This window comes from Lucilia sericata, unplaced genomic scaffold, assembly GCF_015586225.1.
Source record: "Lucilia sericata isolate MDLA Ls3-8-SP2 unplaced genomic scaffold, ASM1558622v1 Contig001496F_arrow, whole genome shotgun sequence".
In the NCBI taxonomy this organism is placed as follows: domain Eukaryota; kingdom Metazoa; phylum Arthropoda; class Insecta; order Diptera; family Calliphoridae; genus Lucilia; species Lucilia sericata.
The window spans coordinates 41,496-54,003 of NW_023995424.1; the positions used below are offsets into that span (position 1 = coordinate 41,496).

Here is a 12,508-nt window from a genome sequence, read left to right on the forward strand (position 1 = left end):
TAGACTATAGACTAGACTATAGACTAGACTATGAAACAGAATATAGAGAACAGACCTCACACTAGACTATAGTTCTGACTACAACTTGACTATAATTCAGACTACAGACTATACCATATAGCAGACTATATAATAGACCACAGACTAGAGTTTAGGCTAGATTAAGGTCAGCCGTTTTTTCCCTTTATTGTTGCTTTTTTTATTTATATTCATCTCTTAGGTAAATGAAACAAACTAATATTCCAATAGTTCTCCCTTATTTATCTTCAATTATAAACCTTGTTTTAAGTTTTACCCTGCATTACTGTATTTCTACCACTTTCATTCACCCCATAAAATAATTAAATTCATGAAAATGCTTGTTTTTATTACAGAAAAAAAAAACATAATAGAAACATTTATCATAAAAAACAATTGTTTAACTTGAGTGGCTAAAGACAAATAATAAAAATATTATAATAATATGCAGCTTGTCTAGAGCATGCAGCAAACAAAACAAAACTAGAAAAAAAATTATATAAATCTACAAGAACATTTAATTTACATTTTAGTATTGTTTTTTTCTACATTGTTCTTGAATTCAACGCATTTCCTTATTAAAAGCACCACAATCCTTTTAACAAGAGCAAAACTATAAAGTTTTCTAGTGTTTATAACTGCAGGCTGTTGCTTAAGATAATAACAACAGAAATAGTTTAAAAAAATATATATATTACTTGAAAATAAAACTACAAATAGTACAAGTCAAAAAATACCCTAAAACGACAAAATGAGCATTCTCCTCAAAGTTAAAACTTTAAAAAGTTTTGCACTAATTAATAGACTGTATAACCGCATATAAACATGGCTAAAGTTTGGGAAAGAGAAAAAGTTTTTGCTCTTCTCTTCCCACCAAAAGGAAAAAAAAAACATTTTCTCTGGCTGAAAGTTAAATTCCGTTAAATAATGTTGTAAACTAAAGGCAAAACTAAGCATATGATCCTTTCCCGTCATTTGGCAGGATACATAAACAAGTGTTGCTGCTGCTGCCGTTGTCGCTGCTGCTGCTGGTGATGGTGGTTAAGTAAATGTGAAAGATATTTACTTTACTAGTTTTCTCACTTCAACGTTTCTCTTTTCCCTCTCTTTTGCTCTAAGGTCTATTTGCATTTTATATAATTAGTTGAGCAGTGTCTTTTTAATGTCTCATAGTTGTCTTAGTTTCTATTCTTTTATTAATTTTCTTCAAATAAAATAGAGTTAAAGGCAAAAGGAGGAGGGGGTTTTGGCAGAGTTTTTGTAATGAAATGCTTAAATGAAATGACTTTATCTTTGCCAAAGTATAACAAAGAAAAAAATTGCATTTAGAAATAATTTTTCATGAATATTATTTTAAGGATTGAAAAGCTAAGAAATGAAGGAATAAATTAAAGATAAATTAAAAGAATTTTTTGCGGACAGAATATAAAGGAAATAATTAAAATTATATTACAAGTTATAAAAAAAAGTAAACATAAAACCAAAAACTGTTAAAAAAAACTTTCTTATTTCCTTCATTTACTTTTAATTTAAAACATTATGTTTAAGTTACTTTTAGAAATGTTTCTCTCCCTTATAGAAAAACTTTACACAAGTTTCTTAAACCTTTCCAAAAAACTAACTATTCTTTAAACAAAACTTGCATAAATTTTATATTTGTTTAACATATAAAAAATTCATATATGCAACTTGCTCAGCACAGCAATAGCAGTAGTTATTTATGTGTATGTTAAAGTAACTTGTTATTTTCTTAACTAATTAGCATTTTTAATGTTTCTGCAGCAGTCTTACTACTAACTAAACCTTTAACAGAAAGTTTAAAAACACAAACAAACAAACAAATCTCATTTTACATGTTCAAAAGTATTTCAAACTTGACAACAAATTCTCAATGTTGCAACAATAGCCAAAAAAAACACAACATAAATATTTATGAAAAACTACTTGCAAAATGCTTGCAACTGAAAGGAAAGAAACTAGAAAAAAAACAGGAGAGACAAAAAATATCCTTAATAGTGTAACACAAAAGGTAAAGTGTACTATGAATGAAGCCTTTGTATGTCTAATTAGTTTCTTGGAAGAGAATATTAAGAAAAAAAAGGATTTTTTACATCAATAACGAAGAAAATATTTAAGGAAATTGTTTAACAGTAATAGTGGAAAATTTAAAGCTTAAAGAAAAGTTCTATAGTAAGGACTATAGTCTAGTTTATAGTCTGGACTATACTCTAGTCTACAGTTTGGAATATATTCTAGACTATAGTCTGGACTATATTCTAGTCTATAGTCTGGATTATACTTTAGTCTATAGTCTAGTCGCTAGTCTAGTCTATATTCTAGTCACAAGTCTCGTCTATAGTTTATAGTTTAAGTCTATAATCTAGACTATAGTCTAGTATATAGTCCAGTCTATAATCTAGACTATAGTCTAGTCTATAGTCTAGTCTACAGTCTAGTCTATAGTCTAGTCTATAGTCTAGTCTATAGCCTAGTCTATAGTCTAGTCTATAGTCTAGTCTATAGTCTAGTCTATAGTCTAGTCTATAGTCTAGTCTAGTCTATAGTCTAGTCTATAGTCTAGTCTAGTCTATAGTCTAGTCTATAGTCTAGTCTATAGTCTAGTCTATAGTCTATAGTCTAGTCTATAGTCTAGTCTATAGTCTAGTCTATAGTCTAGTCTATAGTCTAGTCTATAGTCTAGTCTATAGTCTAGTCTATAGTCTAGTCTATAGTCTAGTCTATAGTCTAGTCTATAGTCTAGTCTATAGTCTAGTCTATAGTCTAGTCTATAGTCTAGTCTATAGTCTAGTCTATAGTCTAGTCTATAGTCTAGTCTATAGTCTAGTCTATAGTCTAGTCTATAGTCTAGTCTATAGTCTAGTCTATAGTCTAGTCTATAGTCTAGTCTATAGTCTAGTCTATAGTCTAGTCTATAGTCTAGTCTATAGTCTAGTCTATAGTCTAGTCTATAGTCTAGTCTATAGTCTAGTCTATAGTCTAGTCTATAGTCTAGTCTATAGTCTAGTCTATAGTCTAGTCTATAGTCTAGTCTATAGTCTAGTCTATAGTCTAGTCATAGTCTAGTCAATAGTCTAGTCTATAGTCTAGTCTATAGTCTAGTCTATAGTCTAGTCTATAGTCTAGTCTATAGTCTAGTCTATAGTCTAGTCTATAGTCTAGTCTATAGTCTAGTCTATAGTCTAGTCTATAGTCTAGTCTATAGTCTTAGTCTATAGTCCTAGTCTATAGTCTAGTCTATAGTCTAGTCTATAGTCTAGTCTATAGGCTAGTCTATAGTCTAGTCTATAGTCTAGTCTATAGTCTAGTCTATAGTCTAGTCTATAGTCTAGTCTATAGTCTAGTCTATAGTCTAGTCTATAGTCTAGTCTATAGTCCAGTCACTTGTCTAGTCTGTATTATAGTCACTAGTCTCGTCTATAGCTTATAGTCTAGTCTATAGTCTAGTCTATGTCTAGTCTATAGTCTAGTCTATAGTCTAGTCTATAGTCTAGTCTATAGTCTAGTCTATAGTCTAGTCTATAGTCTAGTCTATAGTCTAGTCTATAGTCAGTCTATAGTCTAGTCTATAGTCTAGTCTATAGTCTAGTCTATAGTCTAGTCTATAGTCTAGTCTATAGTCTAGTCTATAGTCTAGTCTATAGTCTAGTCTATAGTCTAGTCTATAGTCTAGTCTATAGTCTAGTCTATAGTCTAGTCTATAGTCTAGTCTATAGTCTAGTCTATAGTCTAGTCTATAGTGTAGTCTATAGTCTAGTCTATAGTCTAGTCTATAGTCTAGTCTATAGTCCAGTCTATAGTCTAGTCTATAGTCTAGTCTATAGTCTAGTCTATAGTCTAGTCTATAGTCTATTCTATAGTCTAGTCTATAGTCTAGTCTATAGTCTAGTCTATAGTCTAGTCTATAGTCTAGTCTATAATCTAGTCTATAGTCCAGTCTATAGTCTAGTCTATAGTCTAGTCTATAGTCTAGTCTATAGTCCAGTCTATAGTCTAGTCTATAGTCTAGTCTATAGTCTAGTCTATAATCTAGTCTATAGTCCAGTCTATAGTCTAGTCTATAGTCTTGCCTATAGTCTAGTCTAAAGTCTAGTCTTTAGTCTAGTCTATAGTCTAGTCTATAGTCTAGTCTATAGTCTAGTCTATAGTCTAGTCTATAGTCTAGTCTATAGTCTAGTCTATAGTCTAGTCTATAGTCTAGTCTATAGTCTAGTCTATAGTCTAGTCTATAGTCTAGCCTATAGTCTAGTCTATAGTCTTGACTATACTCTAGTCTATAGTCCAGTCACTAGTCTAGTCTATATTCTAGTCACTAGTGTCGTCTATAGCTTATAGTTTAATCTATAGTCTAGTCTATAGTCTAGTCTATAGTCTAAAGTTTAGTCTATAGTTTAGTCTATAATCTAGTCTATAGTCTGGACTACAGTTCACTCTATATTCTGGACTATAGTCTTGTCTGTAGTCTATTCTATAGTATTGGCTATAGATGAACTTTAGTCTAGTTAACAGTCCGGACTTAAGTCTAGTCTAAACTAAAGTCAAGTCTGTAGTTAGAACTTTAGTCTAGTCTATTGTCTTGACTATACAATAGTTTAGACTATAGTTTTCCATAGATTTTATAATTTCTTAATCATTTTAAATCCTGTTAAACATTTCGCTTTAATTTTCTTTCACATACAAGTCTTTTATTTCCAAAAGCTCTTTTTGTCTTCCTCTCTTCTATCTAATAACTATTATTAAAATATATATTAACTATAACTTTTAACTATGTTATGTGGTAGCGGTTAATATTACTTATGCAGTCGTTGCTGTTAAGCTCTACTTGTTTCGTGTGTTTTTCTGTTGTGGTTTCAAATTGCAAGGATTTTCAACTGCTGCAGTAAAATAAAAAGAAGCCTTCTCTATTTTAGGTTTCGGGTTTATTTTTAATGTTTTTTTGTTGACTCTTTGAAATATAAAATTTCTAATAACTATATTTTTAGAGCTACACCTTGCACCGTATAGCTAAAGTTGTGAATATTGTGTTTTTGTCTACAAAACCAAAGATAAACCTTGTAACAGTATTTCTTTCGTTTTTTTTCGTAACATGTAAAAAAAGTTTTTAATAAGCTTTCTACTGCTATATTATTATGTCTGTTGTTTAGAGTTTTGCTCAATAGATACTTAAATGAAGAAGCAGAGTAGAATTTTACCTGGTTGGTTGGCTGTTTGAATGGGATACCATAAAACTATTTCTGTATTTTACTTTGTTGTAGTCTTATCAAGAGGATAAACTTTATGTTTAGTCGTTGCAAATTGTAAACTGCAGAGATAAAACTATAAGGGAGGAGGACTTTAGCTGTTGTTTAGTTGTTGTTTTTTTAAGTATTAAATTCCACAATCTAAATAAGTTAGGGGGTGGTAGTGGTTGAACTGGGTGCAGTGGGGTGGAAAACATGCATAAAGCTAATAATGTATTTAAGGGTAATCGCTTTATAATGCAAAGTTTAAATGCAAATTGTATACAATTTCAAAATCTAGAAAAACTCATATCGAGTCTACTTAGAAAGACAATAAGCTGCAATTGAATTATTGTAAAGCATTTTTGTTTAAAATCAATCAAATCCATCCTTTTATTATAAAAATAGGACATCATTAAAATAGAAATGATAAATTTTTAACTTACAATACTTAAGCTTCAAAAAAGCTTCATAGTTTTCAAAATTTTAAAATTAATAAAATGTTCAACTATTTTTTTAATATGAGTTCATTAAAAGCTTTTTTGTAACTTTTCCTACTTGCTACTTCATATTTTAAATAAAACATGCATATATAAGTTAAATAATATCATTAAATTTGTAACTTTATATATTTTTTATTCATACAATTTGTGTTCATCTTCATTTTATTCCAGTCATCCGTTGTTAATTTATCCATTGTTCTCTTGTATTCGTATAATTTTGAATTACAATGTTTAAGTAAGTGTGTACGCTACACTTGATTAACTAGACATTTAAACATTAAGAACCATTTGGAGAAATAACAAGCTGCATCATGATTAATTGATTATAGCTTAAAGCATGACTTATTGATGATTTAAGCTATGATTTTTTAAAAAGAAAGCTTTAATTGAGATTTTGATTAATTAAAAGTTTTTATGAAAAAAGCTATAAAACTCAACTCAAAAAAGTTCTAATCACAAGTTTTTACGATAACTTTCGGAATAATACTTATATAGGAAAAAGTTCGTTATAGAAAAGCTTTTTGAAAATTAACTTTTTTAAGTAAGAGCTTTGGAAAAAAATGATTTCTTTAGAAAGGCTTTAAGTAAAAAGCTTTTAATATACTTTTTTAGAAACACGAAAAAAGCCTAGGAAAAAGCTTTTTCTGGAAAATGTTTTTCAAAAAAGCTTTTACATAGAAAAGCTTTTGCAAAAAACCTTTTTCATAGCTTTACAAAAAAGAATTTCCATAGAAATAGTTTTCTTATTCATAGAGAAACTTTATCAAAAAAGCTTTTTTATATAAAAGCTTTTGCAAAAAATCTTTCCATAAAAAGCTTTTTCATACATGTTTTTCATTGAAAAACATTTACAAAAAAGCAGTTCCAGAAGAAAATTTTTTCTTTTTCAAAGAAAAACTCTAGCAAAAAAGCTTTTTTATATAAAAGCTTTTGCAAACAAAACTATTTATGGATAAATTTTGCGAAAAAAAATATTAATACAAAATTTTCTATAAAAAAACTTTCCGGAAGTAGCTTTTTAAAGAAAAGCTTTTTAGTAGAGACGATGTTACAGAAAGGCTTTTCGAAAAAATACATTTTATAGAAATGTTTTTGAGAAAAAATTCTTTTAACAGACACTACAAAAAACTATTTATAGAAAAGCTTTAGCAATAAACAATCTTTTAAGAATGAGCTTTGTATAGAAAAGCTCTCTGAAAAATCTTTCTTATAGATAAGCTTTTTCAAAGAATTAATTTTATGAACCGTTTTTGTAAAAACGGCTTTTAACAGAAAATCTTTCGCAAACAAACTCTATAGAAAAGCTTTTGCAAAGAACCTTTATTTCTAGAAAAAATTTGGTAAAAAAGCGATATTTTTACAGACAAGCTTTTGCAAAAAAAAAAGCTTTTAATAAAAATCTCCTATAAATATATTTTATTCTTATAGAACAGCTTTTCGAAAAAATTTATTTTTTTAGAAACGTTTTTGTGAAAAAGTTTTTAATAGAAAATCTTTTGGAAAAAATTATAGAAAAGTTTTAGCAAAAAAGCTTTATTTGCAGAATAGCTTTGGCAAAAGGGCGTTTTTATAGAAAATTTTTTGCAAAACAGCATTTTTAAGACAAGCTGTTACGAAAAAAGCTTTTAAGAGAAAATTTTAGAAAATCTTTAGCTTTTATGGAAAAGCTTCTTTCTTAATCCTTTAATAAAAAATATTCTATATATTAGAAAAAAATACTTTTAAAAAATGTATAGACAAAATTTTTATAAAAAAAGCTTTTAATGTCATAAAGTTTTTTTATAGGGTAAATTAATATAACATGACTTCGAGCTAAAAAAATTAAAGTTTCTCTGCAATTATATTTTACTACAGGCTTTAAAACACAATTATCATTAACTATATATTTTTTTGTTCATTATTATAAACAAAATTGACAAGCCTTTGTTTGTGGATGCAATTTATCTCGTGTTTTTTACAATAAAACGAAAAAAAACTTCATTGTTGACATAAGTGTAAAACAAGGATTTTCATAATAAATTTGAAGTATGTATTAAGTGTACAAATACATAAAGAGAAGAAGGGACAGGGGGATTTCCTCCCCACTTAACTCCATAAAAACTACTATACTCTGGACTTAATTATGTTTTTTTTTTTTGTATTTTAAGCTGGAGTTGTAAATTTGTATTGTTGCAAATTGTCTATTTAAACAAAAACGACGCATATGAGTAAATAACATAAGAATTGAGTTACAGTTTTATATTTATTGTTTGAGCTTTTATTCTCCCAGTTATATTTTATATAATAATAAAAAAAAGTTGGTAAAATAATATGTAATAAAATGAAAAAATAAAATACAGACTCTGGCAGAGTTTTATTATTAAGTGACAGTTACACAATTGCAACAATGTGTTTATTGTTCTCACAATGGAGTGTGTGTGTGTGTCAGCAACCCAACAGTTTTACAAGGAGTCAAAAGCTTATTTTGTACTTGATCTCATATATGAAAAAAGCTCCTACAAAAACTTTTTGCTAGCTATTTTTTATAAAAAAGCTTTATATAGAATTGTTTCGTAAAAGCTTTATAAAAAGCTTTTTGATTACAGATTTATAAAATGCTTATTTTTGGAAAAAGTTTTATAAATAGCTTTTTGGGGAAAACTTTATATAGAGTTGTTTGGTAAAAACGTTTTGATAACAGATTTATAAAAAGTTTATTTTTGGAAAAAGTTTTATAAATAGCTTTTTGGGGGAAACATTATAATAAGGTTTTTGGCTAAAAACTTTAAAAAAGCTTTTTGGTAAAAGTTTTATACATAAGAAGCTTTTTGATAACAGATTTATAAAAAGTTTATTTTTGGAAAAAGTTTTATAAATAGCTTTTATGGGAAGTTTTTGGCTAAAAACTTTAAAAAAGTTTTTTGGTAAAGTCTTTATAAAAATCTTTTTGATATAAATTTTTTTAAAAGGCTTGCTTAATGGTTTTTATAAAAAAGCTTTTTGGTAAAAGTTTTATATAAAAAGCTTTTTGTTAAAAAATTTTACAAAAAAATAAAGCTTTTTATAGAAAAGCTTTTTTTCGCAATAGCTTAATATAATTGTTTAATAAAAGCTTTATAAAAAGTTTTTTGATAACAGATTTATAAAAAGCTTATTTTTGGAAAAAGTTTTATAAATAACTTTTTGGGGAAAGCTTTATAATAAAGTTTTTGGCTAAAAACTTTAAAAAAGCTTTTTGGTAAAAGTTTTATATAAAAAGCTTTTTGATAACAGATTTATAAAAAGCTTATTTGGGGAAAAAGTTTTATAAATAGCTTTTAAGGGAATTTTTTGTCTAAAAACTTTAAAAAAGCTTTTTGGTAGTCTTTATAAAAAGCTTTTTGATATAATTTTTAAAAAGCTTCTTGCTTAATGATTTTTATAAAAAAAAGCTTTTTGGTAAAAGTTTTATATAAAAAGCTTTTTGATAACAGATTTATAAAAAGCTTATTTTTGGAAAAAGTTTTATAAATAGCTTTTAGGTGAAAGCTTTATAATAAAGTTTTTGTTTTTGGCTAAAAACTTTAAAAAAGCTTTTTGGTAAAGTTTTTTGTAAACAGCTTTTTGATATAAATTTAAAAAAAGCTTCTTGCTTAATGATTTTTATAAAAAAGCTTTTTGGTAAAAGCTATTGTAAAAAGCTTTTACAAAAAAGTTTTTCTATAAAAAGCTTTACTTTTTGTAAAGTTTTTAACAAAAAGCTTTTTACAATAGCTTAAAATTAAAATGAGTTGAACATAATCAACACCCTAAACTATGGGGAAATTTATTGCTTTGAGCGTTAGTGTGGGCTTATTATTAAATGGACGACTCCTCTACTTGGCACACAATGAAATATGAATTTCCCATTTTTATTTCTGTAATATTGTAATATAAAATTTATACAATTATGACTTTTTTCCTGGCATTTAAATTACATGTAAATGTAATAAATTATTGTCAGTTTATGTATATTTACTTTGGCACTTCAATAAAAGAAGCGTGCTAGCTGCTGCATCAATAATATTTAAAAGGCAGAAAGCGAACCCGAGTAGGAGGTGGAACGCACAAAGTACTTACAACAACGCCCCTTAACTATATAAAGTAATAAATGAATGACTGAATGCTATTCATTGAAATTGTGGTTTTTATGTTTAATCAAGTGTAATTTTATTTAAATTATGCAATAAACATAATTTAAAATGTGTTTTTAACAAAAAAACTTCCTCCCTCTATTGTTAGTTTAAACATAAAACTATATTTAAGAAATTTGCAAACTCTGTATTTAAAGCTTTTATCCATTTCAATTTAACCCACACTAATTTTTTCTTTAACTATTTCCTATTCCTTACAGAAAATGCGTCAATTCCAAAAAGTATTGGAAGATTTAAGTTCTCGCGTAGCCTCAGCTGAAGCTACCACAAATTCCTGGGTTGTACCACCCACTAGTTCGGAAGCCAGTGAACAATTACAGCATCTACAACGTCTCAGAGATAAAATGACCACTGCCGGTGCATTGTTAGATGATTGTAATGAACAGCAGTCATTCTTCACCGCCAATCAGGTGTTGGTGCCAGCTAATTGTCTATCCAAATTGGAAGATTTGAATACTAGGTAGGAGGATGTTTTTTATTATTACAAATTAAATTTTATTTAAAACAATTTTTTCTATTTTTTTTACAATTAGAATGAAACTCTTACAAATTGCTATGGATGAAAGACAAAAAGTTTTGTTAAATGCTGGCGGCAATCAATCGTTGGAGAATGGTGAAGATGGTCGTTGTACTTCGAATAGTGGCACAATTGGCCCAATACCAAATCTAGGACAAAGTGTTAAACCACCATGGGAAAGAGCTACAACAGCAGCTAATGTGCCTTATTATATAGAGTAAGTCAAAACAAACTGGCTACGAAAAACCTAATTTAAGAAAGCTTTTCGAAAAGATTTCCTAGAAAGCTTTATAAAGTTTTTATGGAAAACAACCTATAACCTATAACAAAGTTTTTGTAGAAAAGTTTTTTTTGGAGCACTTTTTATAGTAAAGCTTTAAAATTGTTTTTTAAAGAAAAGCTTTAAAATGCTTTTTATAGAAATGCATTAAAAAGCTTTTAAAGAAAAGATTTCAAAAAGCTTGTTATAGAACAAACATAAAAAGCTTTAACATACTTTTTATAGAAAAGCTCTAAACAGCTCTTTATAAGAAAGCTTTAGAAATCATTTGTAAAAACAAATTTAAAAATGCTTTAAAAAGCTTTTTTAGAAAAGCTTTAAGAAACATTTAATGGAAACGCTAAAGAGCTTTTAAACACTTTTTATTAAAAAAGCACAAACACTCTTTTTCCAAAAATCTTAAATAATAGAAAAGCTTTAAAAATGATTATTATGGAAAAGTTTCAAAATTGGATTTTATAGAATCTTTTCAAAAGCTTTTATATTAAAAAATGTTTTATAGAAAAGCTATAAAACTTTTGTTTTTGAAAAGCTATAACATTATTTTCATAGGAAAACTTTTTATATAAAAGCTTAAAATGGTTTTTTGTAGAAAAGCATTAAAAAGTTCTTTATATAAAAGCTTTAAACAAATTTTTTATATAAAAGCTTTAAAAAGCTTTTTATAGAAAAGCTTTAAACACTTTTTTATGGAAAAACTTTTAAAAACTTTTTATAGAAAAGGTAAAAACAAATTATAAAATGCTTTAAAATGCTTTTTGGAGACAGAGCATAAAAAAGCTGTTTGTTATAGAATATTTAATAAATCGTGCTTTTGAAAAATCTTTATAAAAATCATAAAAAAAAAATATAGAAAAGCTTTAGAATAACTTTTATAGAAAAACATAAAAAAACTTTTTATAGAAAACCATTAAACAGGAGTTCTATAAAAAAAAAAAAAAAAAACTTTTAAAAATCTTTAGAAAATCAGCTCACTCTAACTTAAATCTCCCCTTTCTTCCAGCCATGAACGTGAAACCACCCACTGGGATCATCCCGATATGATCGAACTAATGAAGAGCTTAGCCGATCTTAACGAAATACGCTTTTCAGCCTATCGTACTGCCATGAAATTGAGATCTGTACAAAAATCTTTAGGTTTAGATCGTATCCCTATGTCGGCAGCTATAGAATCTTTCGATAATCATGGTTTAAGGGCACAAAATGATAAACTAATTGATATACCCGATATGACCACCGTTTTACATTCACTCTATGTGACTTTGGATAAAATCGATTTGACAAAATCCTTAGATCTAGCGATTAATTGGATATTGAATGTATATGATTCACAGCGCACGGGACAGATAAGGGTGTTGAGTTTTAAGGTGTGTTCTAAATGTTTAAAATTGTTACAAGATTATTACAAATTTCTTGTAATTTTTTAGGTGGGTTTGGTTTTATTATGTCGCGGCCATTTAGAGGAAAAATATCGTTATTTATTCCGTTTGGTAGCGGATCCAGAACGTAAAGTTGATCAAAGAAAATTGGGCTTGTTATTACATGATTGTATACAGGTAAGTTTTGATTTATTTTGTATTTGATATTTATCTGAAATATATTTAATTGTTTTTTTTTCGATTTCAAGGTTCCCCGTCAATTGGGTGAGGTGGCAGCTTTTGGTGGATCTAATATTGAACCTTCTGTTCGTTCCTGCTTAGAGAGAGCTGGTATTTCTCAAGAAGGTAATTTGAAAATAAACGAGCAAATGGGACTATTATATAATCCTTAATATAAACTATAGTCGAATATATAGACTAGAC

The 12,508-nt window shown here is 27.6% G+C and overlaps 1 protein-coding gene across 1 annotated transcript in view; it reads left to right on the top strand.

Annotated features, from left to right (window-relative positions):
- LOC119611619 (dystrophin-like) overlaps window positions 1-12,508 on the top strand; it is a 28,886-nt gene that overhangs the window by 5,889 nt on the left and 10,489 nt on the right. The window contains 5 exon segments of the mRNA XM_037967253.1: window positions 10,110-10,369; window positions 10,443-10,643; window positions 11,710-12,073; window positions 12,134-12,262; window positions 12,334-12,430. Coding sequence (XP_037823181.1) covers window positions 10,110-10,369; window positions 10,443-10,643; window positions 11,710-12,073; window positions 12,134-12,262; window positions 12,334-12,430 — 1,051 coding nt within the window.